Genomic DNA, 13,907 nt, shown 5'->3' with positions numbered 1-13,907 from the left:
TACATTAAAGATCTCGCTAAAAAACATACTAAAATTGTGGTTTTGGTAGTTTAGTAGGGCATGTACTTGCTTTATTGACCTCTCTCTTATTTCTTTACCAAGCACTGGCATCCCATAGGTACTCAACAAAAGTTTGTTGAATTAATAAACAAACTGCAAAAATCAGTTTGGGATTACTAGGTTCTAAGTTATTTTTTCACATATGCACAAACTTATTGATATCACTGAAACACAACTTAGTAAATATAATAGCATATTCTTACAGCATTATTTCTGTGACATATTCATTTATTTCTAAATCTGTGTTTTTTTATTTTTAAAATTATTGCATGGCATCTGATTTGACTCATGGGGTTTCTGAATCTAGCAAGCATAGGACTTTTAGTAATTGATACCTTTTCTGTATACCTTTAACTTAGGAAGGGATTATTAAGCAAGAAAATAGATTTCAAGAAATGTTTTTGATTCAAATGTATGTAAATTGACATGGTTGAAGAAATTATGCACAGGGCACCATTTTATTTTGGGTGCCATTTTATTCTATAGAAGAACTTGTTCACCAGTTTACTGAATGTGTGTTGATTTTTTTTCCAGTGCTATTTCTTTACAATTGAGTTTGGCCTTTGCAAACAGGAAGGTCAACTGCGGGCATATGGAGCAGGACTACTTTCTTCCATTGGAGAATTAAAGGTATGAAACTGTGAATGAAAGTATCCTTCCCAAGCAAACTGGTTCAAGGTCATGGAAAATATCGATTTGTTTGTCTGTGCATTTCAGCTTGCAGATACTCCATAAATATTTAACACAGAGGAGTTGGCACCTCGATGTGGGTGCTAACCTAACTTTTTGCTCCTCTGAAAATGGGTCGTGCCTTTCTGGGTTTGTGGTGTGACTTAAATGGATGAGCAGCTATGTGCACAATCAACAGGAATGACAAATGTATGCTCAGTGATGTCTAACAAATGCCTGCCCTAAGTTTAGTGCTGAAAAGTGGGTAATGAGCTAGCAGTGATTCTGATTAAAATTCCCTTAATTTTAAGGCTGCCTTGGCTACTCTTGCTTCTGTCACCCCCATGGCTCCAATGGACTCCCAGCATTTATTTCCCAAAGGGAAACTTGACATTATTTTAGCTTCTTCAAAATTAATGTGTATTAAAACATATGTGGACAGATACAATTTAGAAAAAGACTAAATAAACATATGGTCTGAGAGGTATCTAACATGTGTAGGGATGCCTAAGGAGTGCTATTTTTTTTGCTTTCAAATACAGTAAATTGATCATTTATTCAGAAATGTTGGGGTCTGGGGCATCTGATAATTTAAATATTCTGATTACTTAAGAATTACTATCCATATCATCAGGGGATAGTAAGTTCAATGAATTTAGAATGAGATGTGAAATATAATCTGGAAATGGTACTGAAAATAATTTAATCTTTCTTTGATTATTCAGACTAAGATCAGAATTTTGGACTATCTTAGGCTTTTTATTTTGAGTATTTATTATCCTTATATAATTAAGAAATATATGAAAATTGGAACTTTTTGGTTGTTTCTGTTCTTGAAAGATGTAACTTAACTGTAATTTTATCAAGTCCTCTCAATTTATGACCCCATTCAGTCATCCAACAAACATTTGGTTGGGTACCTACTAAGTGCCATGTACTGTGTCAGTCACTGGGGGATACAGATACAAATAATAGTGATGAAGAATAAGAACAAGAAGCCCTGGCTGGTGTGATTTGGTTGGGCGTCATCCCGTGCACTGAAAAGTTGCCGGTTTGATTCCTGGTCAGGGCACATGCCTTAGTTGTGGGCTCAGTCCTCGGTAGGGGGCGTGCAGGTGTCAGCTGGGATAAATGTTTGGCTCTTACATCAATGTGTCTCTCTCTCTCTCCTTCTCCCTTCCTCTCTCTACCAAAAAAAAAAATAAAAAAAAAAAAAAATAAATCAATAAGAAGTCTTAAATAAATAAGAAGAAAATGACAGCTACCTCAATGGACACTTAAATAGAACTTAGTATTTTAAGTACTTTAGGCATATAAACCCATTTAATTCTCACAACAACGTACTGAGATAAGCAATATTATCATTACAGATGAGAAAACTGTGGCATAAAGACATTAAGGAATTTGCCCGAGGTTGCACAGCTAATAAGTGTTGGAGCTGGACCCAACCAAGTCCAGGCAGCCTAGGCTCCAGGCTCTGAACGCTTAACCGTGAAGCTACACTGCCTGGGACCCCTGCTATTAAGGAGCTTACATTCTAGTGCAAGAGATAACCAATCATAATACAGACAGTGTGGCAAATGTGCCTGGCACATAGTGGGCCATACCGGGGAAGGCTTCCTGACGAGGGCCCAGCTGCCCCGGCTGAGATAACAGGTAATATTTAACACACCAAAAGCCTGATGTAATGTGATGAACTATTTTTTACTAAATTCTCAACAAAAAAAATCCGTTTGGGGTTGATCTCCGCTCAGTGGCCAGAACCCACAGAAATAGAATGAAGTCATATCCCTGAGAGACCCAGGCCTTCTATAGAGTGCTTTTTTTATTTCCCCGAAAAAAGAATTAGCCAGAAAATGATGTAGCTCTTGAGCTACATCTATTTACATTCTCCTCAGAGGGTTTACAAATTACGCCAGAAACAAAAGAAACAAATCTCTCTCATTGCCCCAACTTTCGACAGGGTCCTCTGATCTGGTTAATGAGGCATGTGTAGGCAGCATTGGGGTGAATCTGTTGTTTTTGTTTCTATTGGTGCAGACGGAATCGTCTGGAAATGGAAATCAGCCAGAAACATGTACACAGAAGGGCATCGTCTGCCATGAATCTTCCTGTTCTGGTCCATCACCTCTGGTCATTAGCATTCTTCCATTCTCAAATTTCAACACTCCAACATCCCTGTGATTGCTACTTTGGACCATTTTTACAATTCAGGCATTCTTTCTACAAGACAAATCTTCTGATCATTCACAGAGAATACATAATGTGATGTAGATGCTCTCCGTAGCAGCCCTCCCCTCACCCCATCCCTGCCCTGCTCCGCACCGTCCAGAGCCCTCTCACAGCACTTCTGAATATTTCAGTCTAACTTTTACTTAAATGAACAAATGATAATCCTTGATCTACGTAGGGATAATTTTATTAATAGCATTATAATAATTCCAACGGAAACACTCTTACAATTTTGAATCTAGTTACCTTATGTGGTAAAATATTTTTGCTGTTCCAACCGCAGCCCAAATGTAGGCCCCAGCTAAGTTGTTGGAAGCTTTGGTGTAGTCTTTATAATTTTTACATAAATATCCACAATTCACCTTCTCTCCTTGAACAGAACACGTTTTAAAATTTGTGCTTTAAGGGGCTTGGTTTTCCTGGGCATAAACGTTGCACTTCAGAGCTGAGCAAGTATTTCCAAGTAGTTCTATAGTTTGGAGGATAACTTTCATTTTTCTTATTTTTTGATAACAACAATGCTTTTTTTTTTTTTACAATTTTTGACAATGCTTCTTTTTATCTTTCAAGAGAAACAACAACATGGAAAAGCTTGTACAAGCTAACATAAATCTGATAACCATAAAGATTATTTTTTTGAAATTTCAGCAATGGTTAATCTCTCTTTCGTTCTAGTTATCTGTTCTGTCACGAACTTTCAGAAATTCTAAAAGTGTGTTTATCAGAGACAAGTACCGTATGATTTTACTCGTGGGGTAGTTAACGAACAAACGGAACTAAAGAACAGAGACAGACTCATAGATAGAGAGCAGGCAGACAGCTCTGGTGGAGGGGGGTGGAGGGATTGAGAAAGAAAGAAAAAAAGAGAGAACTCATGGACGTGGACAGCAGTGTGGTGATTGGGGGGGGGGTGGAGGTGGAAGAGGGGATAAATGGTGATGGGGAAAAAAGTGTGTTTTGGTAGGACCTTTTCTTACCTTCATCACTGTGGAGAGCAGTTCATATGAGCTAAGTCATCTGGAAAACTGACTTAAAAAATGGTTGAAAATAGGATAATTGACTGTCATTCACCCACAGTCTAACCTGTGTCTTTCCTTTCACGACTTTTTTCTCTTTAACCCGGAACTGACCTGGGATGTGTCTCTCATTTAAAAATGTTGTTATTCACTTGCTCATTTATTTGATTCAAAAAACCCCCAATTGAAGGTTTCAGATTTCAAGGAAGTCGGAGTCTGTAGTGGGGAAGTTCTAAGAAAGTGATTGATATGGGTCTTTGTTGAATCAGCTCTTTTGGGGAAGCAACAATGAGGTTTCTTCACATTAGGTGGTGAGGAAATGATTGCTAATTGATGAATTGGTGAGTTTTATCTCAAAAAGTTAATCCATCTCAAAAGCAAAAGGCAATTTTTCCTTTTTTCCATGGGTGATGGTAAATAAAATCTAGTTCTTTATTTCCTGAAGGGCAAAGATTAGATTTTCTTTTGTAAATGGCCTTAGCACTGACCACATAGTAGTCACTGGAATATTACATATAAATACATCTGTTCTCCTTTGCCGGTTTTGATAAAGCTGATGGTTTAAAAATTTTAATTATTATTATTTTGGCTTTGGTTTTAGGATATCCTTGCACTGTGAATTTATTGTACTGGTTTTTTTATAGCTATTAATCAGCATTCAGAGAACAGGTTTCTATTTATTACAGTCATTTGAATTTACTAGCACTTACAGGCACTCTGTGAGGTGGTCAGGATTACTGCCAGGCTGTGGAGAAGAGGGTTCTCTGGTACAGCAGCGGTGTGGCTGGAGTTAGGATTAGAGTTAGGACTCACTGCTTCCGAGCTCCCACACCTTCACGCTGCTCAGCTGGCTCACTCCTCCGCCCTTCCTCCCCCCTTTCCTTTCCTGAAGCCAGCACTCTTAATAATCACAGCAAATGCGGGAGCACTGGGAGCTGGAAACTGATCTCTGGCCTTTATGAAAGGATTGCTTAAAGAGAGAGTTGTAGCTTATTCAAACTGATGAAACTTTCAACATCACTGATACAAAAAAGAAAAAAAAGCATAATGCCATCATCCCTCAGTTTGGCAATAAAGATGTCAGTGCCAAATTGTGCTTGGTCAGCAGGAGGAACATTTGAGGGAGTTAAAAACTATATAGTATACATACATACATAGGTGCATATACAAATGTATATCTATTTATTATTCTGATGTGGGAAAAGATGATTGTAGTGTGTGTGTAAAGGTGTTTACAAATTTATTTTATTCAGAATCTAGGGCCTAAACCTACCTGTAAAACTGACTTCACACTTGAGTTTCCCCCCAGCTTTAACCAGTCCTAATATAGAGGGTGAGGATCACGGGGTTCACATCTAAAATAGTTGAGATAGTAACTCTGTGTCATTGCAAAGGCGGGTGGCTGAGAGGAAGGTAGATTTTGCATTGATGAACTCAGGGCAGGCACTGTTGCAGTGCAGGACCTGGAAGCCTCATAGCTAGGGCCTATGTTTCTTTACCTGTGGGTTCCAGACCCCTGGGGGACAGGGCTGAACCAGTGGTGGCAGCTGTGGCTGAATGCATATGTACACCAAGCACCATCTTTTTCTTTTTTAAATATGTTTTTATTGATTTTTAGAGAGAGAGAAAGGAAGAGGGAGAGAGAGAAACATTCATCGGCTGCCTCCTGCATGCCTTCTACTGGGGATTGAGCCCTCAATCCAGGCACATGCCCTGACCAGGAATCGAACTGGTGACTTCTTGGTGCTCAACCAACTGAGCCACAGCAGCCAGGGCACCAAGCATCATCTTGAGACTAAATGAGTCATAATAAATAAATACATTGAGCACTTCTTATGTGCCAGGTACTTTGCATGCATTACCTTGTTTAATTCTTACCACATCTCTGGGTTGCAGTTAGGCTTATAGAGGTGGAAAAACTTGCCCAAAGTCCATGTAGGAACTTTAGGTAACAACTGGGTTCTGGGAAATTTTTGATGTTGAAAAGAGACTTTTTAATTTAAAAAGCTGGAATGGCAAATAAATCTTAATTTGTACATCAAAGCCAATTAAATAGTAATGGCCATCTCTGTTGGGTGGGAAGGGTGGGAAGGCCCCTCAGGCTGGGGGAGGGAGGCTGCTGGGATCAGTTCATGCTGGCTGGGTTGGAGGGAGGAGATAGTGGTATAAGTGCTATGTATTTATAGGCCCTGCTCAAATTGTATTGCAAGAAGAGCTTTAGAAGTCATGGAGGTCAATCTTTTCAGTTTCTCAAAGTGGAAACTGTGCCCCAACCTGGGAATTTTTCCCTCATGTGATACCCTGCGTCTGGGACAGCTTTGTTTAGAACCCTGGTCTCCTAGCTCCCAGTCTTTAGCATTATGGATAAATCCAAAACAGTCCTTTTAGATGAGAGGAGGTGATTCTCAAGCTTTCCTGCACTTTTAAAACGGCTTGAGAGTAAAAGACTGTCAGCCAGATCCTCTCAGCATCACAAAGCCCCTCTTCACAGAAAGATGGATTAATTCTTGCAGACTTCAGCGTCCCTGAAGAGCACTTCAGGAAGGATTCACCACCGAGTTCCCTGGGGACATCTAGCCGTTTGGCTCAATGTTTACAGAGAATCCATTCTGGACATAGAGGAGAGGGAATGACAGCTGCTCTCCAAAGCCCAGAAGCTTAGAGAGAGACATGGATAGTGGCTGAGGAACAAACTCTGTAGGACTTTACTCCAGTGGGCAGTGGACTTTGGAATCAACAGAGACGTGGATACTTTTTATATCTCTTGGGCCATGCTCTGCTATTCAGAAACGGGGGACCTCATGGGCTGCATGGATGTCCCTGGCAGTCATCACACAGGGGAGCTCCCCATCAGGTAAATGAGCCTGTTTGTAGGTGTGATCACCTCTTCGTCTGTCAGCCTCTCTCACTGGCTGCTCCCCCAGCTCCAGGCTCTTGTTGTTCTCCAGGCTGACCCTTGGGTACTATTATCATCCCATACTCGTAACAGCCAAGGAGCAGCACTGGTCCTGTTCTCCATGGATAGAGAGGCCCTCAGCAGGTAACCAGCATATTGGACATGGCAGGCTTTTGAGGATAGACTGCATTTTTGAGAACTTAGGACAATCAGTTTTCCCTTGAATATTACATAAGGCAAGCACAATAGTATTGCCTAATGGTCTTTGCCTCAAGTTATATGCTGTGAGTCCCACTGACTTTTCCTGAAGTCTGGAACAGATCAGCCTGCACCTCTGGGATTTTTCTTGCTGTACTCTCATCCTCTTTACCAGTTAAAATACTAAACAAGCTCATCTGAGTATCCAGTGGAGTTGTCACATGATGCATTTTTCTAAAACTACTCTGATTCCAGTCTCTGTTGTTGCTTACAGATATTCTGGAGGCATTCTCTGCATGTAGTCACTGCTATGGTTGCTAATTTCCTATCAAAGCATTGCAGACCGTAGCAGATGAGCTTCACCCCCTTCTGTGCTTGTCCTAGACCCAGTGAAAAGTCTTTGGCTCAGCAGGGACACCCAGGGGAGCCGTGCCTTGAATGTTCTTACAGACTGCTCTGCTCTGACTCAGCCCATGCTCCTGAATGTGGGGCTGCGAGAAGGGTCAAGGACACTGTGTCAGTCACATTCCTTCCTTTCATATGCACTGATGGATGAATGGGCAATAAGAGCAACCCACTAAAGTAAGATGCTCCCAGAGTATATGGCTGCAAAGAAAGCAACTTCTAATTCTGAAACCCCCGTGCAAGCCAACAGGAGGCCTGTTCTTTGCAGAGGAACAATGGCTCTCCTAAGAGGATATTTTGTTTCTTGAAACTGAAGTTGCTTTAAAAATGTGGACAGAATTATTAGTCATGTGGAACCCAAATCCCCTGGTATTCACTGCACTGCACTGAATCTGGCACAGATGCATGTGCAGGTGTAGTGACCTTCTGCTTATAATGAAGTTGTTTGTGGGCCAAAAAAATGAGTTCACTTAGAGATGCCCTCCGCATCCCCTGATTCATATATGCATTGATCTGGATAACAGAACTTTCGAGAAAGCAAATCACAGGGTGGGGCCACGCACCCTTTCTCTTGCAGCCCTTTGGTTCACAATTATATTTTTAAACTTAGGGAACCACAGCCTTCTTCATGGAAGGCTGCAAATCATTCCACATGTTTTGAAATTGTTGAGGTAATGCACCAAGAATACTTTACAGGGAAGGTTTGCCAGCATTTCTCTAGGCAACCTTAGCAGTTAGAGATGGAGAACGTAGTAAAGTGCTCTGGGTAGAATCCAGAGGTTGAAGTAGAAATCACACAGCCCAAAACTCTCAATTACAGTTGAGGAAACGGGGGCACAGAGAGGTGAAGTAATTTGCCAAGGTCACCCAGTGGCAGCACCTGGACCAGAGCCCAAGTTTCTCAACTCCAGGGCAGTTTCTGCCTCACCTTTCCTTTCTCTTCCAACTAATTTACCCTTGAAATGAAGAAAGAGACAGAATCTACTGGAATATTTACAAAATATAGTTCACAACCACTTAGGTCTGAGTCACCTTGGATGCCTTTAAAATGCAGATTTCTGGGATTTGTCCAGACCTACCAAATAAAATTGAGGCCTGGGTATCTGCATTTTCACGAGCTCCCTAGTGATTTTATGCACATTCCTTTTGCGAATCATCCATCCAGGGTCTATAAATAGGCAGGTGGCACGTGGCAGGAAACGACCACAAACTTTTAGCATCACTGAACTTACCTTGAGAATCCAATCCTTCATTGTTCCTTGCTGTTCCTCGGGCCAGCCCTGTAGTGAGCTGAATGGTGCTAAGGAAGGTTCAAAGAGCAATTGCCCTGGCCTTCCTGTTTTCCTAATGCCTGCTCTGGGCATAACTATAACTATTAATATTAGCTCTTTCGTTCCCACCTGGAAATATTTTTTTGCTGTATATTGCTCTGTTGTACTGGGTGGAAGGTAAATGAATGCTTTGCAAATATCCTCAAATAGGCAGGCCCACTCCAGACTGTTCGTACACAGTACCTGGCCTCAAAGTGTCTCTCAGTGAGTCTGCAGATAGTTTAGCCAGAGTCCCAATTACCTCTCCATGCAGGTAATTATCACTTCTGCCATTTAAGTGAAATTTCATTGCTTACAGCAATAAATTGAGGTCCATATTTATGCTATCCCTGCTTCTAAGCATAGATTCAAAATTCCTTTTCTGTTGGGATACAGCTCTCAACTGTTTTTCAGTATGAATTTGGCTGGTTATAAATAAAATAATACCGTTATTTCATTTTTTTCCTTTGGCACTTAGACTTAAAATCAACAACGACAGCAACAAAAACCCCTCTCCCTTTACCCCACATCCGGGAGGGTTCCGTGTTTCACAGCAGACTAGTGACTGACTGAGCATGATGTAGAAGGGTGATGTCATGGCACTTGGGAAGCCTTGCTGGGGAGTTGCATGGGTTTTGTGGTGTGTTTTTCAGCATGCTCTTTCCGACAAGGCTTGCGTGAAAGCCTTTGACCCAAAGACGACCTGCCTACAGGAGTGCCTGATCACCACCTTCCAGGAAGCCTACTTTGTTTCGGAAAGTTTTGAAGAAGCCAAAGAAAAGATGAGGTAAGCTTGTTTTTCCCCCATCTAGAGAACACAACTTATTTTTCTGGCTCTGTTTCTCCCCTCTGTCTCTCTCTCATATCAATCAGCGCCGATCGCCTATCCTTCTGTTTCTGTTTATTTTGCAGGGACTTTGCAAAGTCAATTACCCGTCCCTTCTCAGTATACTTCAATCCCTACACACAGAGTATTGAAATTCTGAAAGACACCAGAAGCATTGAAAACGTGGTGCAGGATCTCCGCAGCGATTTGAACACCGTGTGTGATGCCTTGAACAAGATGAACCAGTATCTGGGGATTTGATGCCTGGGACGAGTGTCGTTGCCAGCATGGCCTTTTAGGGGCTTAGTAGTCAATGTCCTATAACACCAATAACTTTCTGTGTCATGGCTTGGCTAGAGTAGGCATGCAATTATGTATATCTCTACCTATTTGTAACTTACTGTGCTAATGTGTGAAACACCATTAAGAACCCAGTGACAGGTAACCATTCATAGTATGAAAGATTGTAATATGTTTAAATGTCTTAAATGGATTTGACATTCCTGCTTAGTGTCTTTAACCAAACTGCATATATTTAAAATTTGTAATAAGTAGCCCTCTTATGACTAGTTTTTGACCTTTTCTTTCTCAGATCTGAGCCTTTCCTCTGTGTTCATTAGATAATATGAAAATAGCAGTGAAACTGTCTCTCCTTTCTGTACTTTCACAGCATTATTTGAGATAAACTCAGAATTGTATGAAGCTTCCCATCACATTAACAAGGATTCAGTATTCTGTTTTGAAAGTTGTTGAGGCAACACACTAGTTGAAATGACTTTCAGGTTGAGTATTTATACAATGGAAGAAAAGAAAGCTTTTTAGAAATGGGATATATAGGTCACGCTGACCTTGTAGAAACTAAGTTGTGGCATGCTTCCCAAAGCATGGGAAGGAAATCCTTCCAGAAAGGACATTGGGAAAGACTAAACAGTGGGTAATAAATCTTGGGACTATTAATTTTATGCTGGAATAAAGTGAATTATCATGCTCAGGTGTTTAACCCATTTCTTTTAGAGGGCAATAAAATCATAGAGCTTTGCTTTCAAAGGCGTGGAAATTGAGTCTCAGAGAGGTTAAGTGATTTGGTTGAAGTAGCACAGTTAGTTGTGCACCAACATTTATAGCCCATTTCATATTGCTTTTGAATTGCTAAGAAGTTTAGCTTGGTATATGCATGTATTTATGGGTAGTCAGAGAAGGGAAACTAATGCTTATCAAAGTGAATGTTTATCACTAAATAGGACTTGGTTTGTGATTAAGACGTGCCAACAGTACAGATGTTTCCTCTCACAGGCCCAAACCAAGCCAGATCTCTGGGAGTCTTGTCTATTTGCCCAAAGTTTGGGCACATTTGGACAAAAAAATTAGTGACAAATTTTGGACAAATCTCTGGTTATGCTTGCCATAAGAGGTATAATCAAGTGATTAAGTGGAAAAAATAAAAAAAAATGCAGAATAAGTGAATGAATTTCATCTTCTTCTGATTTTTTTCAACAAATACACCACCATTCCCCTCATTCTGCTTTGGTGGCATAGAATCCTCGGAGGAGGAAAGGGGAGAAGAGAAAAAGCAGGGAAGGAAAAGAGGGTGAAATGACTCTTTTTGGAAAAAAATATGCTTTTTACTGATTTTTAGAGAAGGAGGAAGGGACAGGGATAGAGAGAGAGAAACATCGATGAGAGAGAAACGTCAGTCGGCTGCCTCCGCACACCCCCTACTGGGAATCGAGCCTGCGTGAGCCTTGACCAGGGATCGAACCAGCGATCTCTAGGTTCACGGGTCAGTGCTCAACCGCTGAGCCTCACAGGACAGGCTGAAGTGACTTTTAAGTCAGCACTTCTAAAATATTTAATGGAGCAATTTCCAAGGATGTCCTTTTAATATGAAATCACGTATAATTTCAAGCTAATTCATAGTCTTATATGGGCCCATGATGAGACACACTTTTTGGACTAAATGTGTTTGGGAAGACCATGAGGAAGAGTTAAAACATACATCAGAGGTAGGGAAAATTAAAACGAAGAATCAGAGGCTTGAATATTGGTTATCTTAAATATTGAGGCTCTTTCATTTCTGCAGGATTCTCAGAGCAACTGCATTTTGGAGAAAGGATTTGGTGGGTATAACATGACAGTCATGCAATTTAAATGCTATTCTAAGTGAAAGACACAGTGGCTTGAAAAATTACTGGTGGTAGAGAAATTATGAACAAGTTGAACCAAACTAAAAGGATCTAGAAAGATCAAGTAGTTGTATTTTCAGTAGTTTTATAGATCCATAAATGCCTAGTTTCTTAGACCTTGCTTTGCTAGATCTAGATGATCCTGAGTATTTACTTTTAAATACTAATCCAGAACACTAACCCGGAAATTTCCAGAATTTGTTGCTGACTTTTCTCTTAATGTCTGCCCTTTGTGTTGTTTCCATAATTTGGTGTTGCTTTAGGCGCCATTGACGCTCCTTCCATAAGTAGCTATCAAGCTTTTCCGTTCTAGCCTCATAAAAGGGGAACCTCTTATTTAAATGTACTGAAGGAAGAATTATATTTAATTGTAAGCAAATTCCCCCAACAAAAATAACATTTGAGCGGTCTTCTGATTGGCTTATAGTGACATCTTCAGTTTTCTTACATGTGCAAAATCTCTGTTGTTTCAAAAATAGAAGGGTCGCAAAGTAAATAAGCTTTCCCACAGAGCTTACATAGTTATCACACAAGGCAGAGGAATTACTGTACTTGATTCTTTTTTCAAAAAAAATATCTTTATTGATTTCAGAGAGAGGAAGGGAGAGGGAGAGAGAGAGAAACATCAACGATGAGAGTCCTTGATTGGCTGCCTCCTGCATACCCCCACTGGGGATCGAACTTGAAACCTGGGCATGTGCCCTGACCGGGAATCGAACTGCAGCCTCCTGGATCATAGGTCGATGCTCAACTGCTGAGCCACCCTGCCTGGGCTGTACTCAATTCTTTTTAGATTTGTTCTCCATTTGCAATAGCAGTTACCATGGTTTTCACCATGTGAAACAACGGGATCCTGGTTTTCATTTGTTGTGAGCATTTAACATGCAAACGCCATTACAACTAATGGTGGGAATAATCCTATAAAATTTAATAACCATCATAGGAAAAATGTTGGCAGAAAAAGTCCCCAAATGAAAACAGTGCAACAAAATAATCACAGCTAGTTTCTTGTCATCTCTGATACCTGCTCAGTGTAACCATTTGTCTCAATTATGCCTCATGACTTAAAGCTAAATTAAATAGATCCAAGGGCAATTATAAATTTAAACGCACTTGCTCACTGTCATCTCACTATGAATTGCTACTTTATTTTGGCTTTGCTGCTGACTTCAGTAATCAGCTCATCAGGAATCAACCTAAGGTTCCTAGCAAGACCAGGATTCCTACACATCACACTACGCAAAAGACAGAACCTGATCCGTCCAGTTTCCTTTTTGAACCATTTTTGTCATTGTGAGTTAGGATCAGGCATCCAGTATATTCTTAAATGATCAGTTTATCTCGCACAATAAGAGCATAATAGATTGTTCATAAGTTGCATCTTTTATGAGTAGGGAACTCTGATCCAAGATGGTTAAAAAAATTGTCTTTTAAACTTTAATGGTAAGGGTTGTGAAACTTGGGCTTCTGACTTAGTATTTATTTACTGTGTAATTTAGAAATGATGCTTTATGGGGATGATATATCAGTGCTTGTCTCGCTTGCACATAGTAAATGGGCTCGAGCCTAATGAATGTGAAGCATTGCAACATTTACCAACATGAAAAGTCTAAAATGGAAAACAGTGTGCTTTAACGTGCAGGCAAATAGAAATACAAAGTTTCATTTCCAAATGGAGTCATGGCTCACATCATCTCATTTTCTTCCTTCAAGGAGGAAAACATTAACACGAGATGTAGTTGCCCTCCAATTCATTTGATCTAATTTTCAACTTCTAAAGAATCCAGTGCTGGTGCTCACGCTCATGAACCTTGTCTTATAATGAAAAAGAGGGCAGCCCAGAGTTTTCCCATGTGTCTGAGTTTTTTCTCTCTTCTTCGTCAGTTTCCAAAGACATTCTCTTATTTTGGGACATGATTCTTAGGCAGATTTTCATATTCTGGGAAGTAGTGACGGGATACAGCTTCTTCTAATGCTAGATTTGCATGTGTTCAAAATGAACCAGCTCTGGAACGTGAAGCGGTGATTCTAGATGATGTTCCTTGAGGTATAACATTCACTCAGTGATTTAGACTGTATCAGACACTGAAGATATAGTTTATGTCCACTGCA

At 40.4% G+C, this 13,907-nt stretch overlaps 1 protein-coding gene across 1 annotated transcript in view; it reads left to right on the top strand.

The window, feature by feature from the left end:
• Window positions 1–11,045, top strand: part of TPH2 (tryptophan hydroxylase 2) — a 93,390-nt gene extending 82,345 nt beyond the window's left edge. Inside the window, exons 9-11 of the mRNA XM_081128221.1 lie at window positions 595–690; window positions 9,440–9,573; window positions 9,699–11,045. Coding sequence (XP_080984347.1) covers window positions 595–690; window positions 9,440–9,573; window positions 9,699–9,873 — 405 coding nt within the window. The 3' untranslated portion in view covers window positions 9,874–11,045. The remainder of the gene's footprint in view (window positions 1–594; window positions 691–9,439; window positions 9,574–9,698) is intronic.
• Window positions 11,046–13,907: the final 2,862 nt, after the last annotated feature.

Source organism: Miniopterus schreibersii, assembly GCF_964146895.1.
Source record: "Miniopterus schreibersii genome assembly, chromosome: 2".
Classification (NCBI taxonomy): Eukaryota; Metazoa; Chordata; class Mammalia; order Chiroptera; family Miniopteridae; genus Miniopterus; species Miniopterus schreibersii.
The sequence above is the reverse complement of the archived record's forward strand: the minus strand, read 5'-3'. Positions and strand labels throughout refer to the sequence as shown.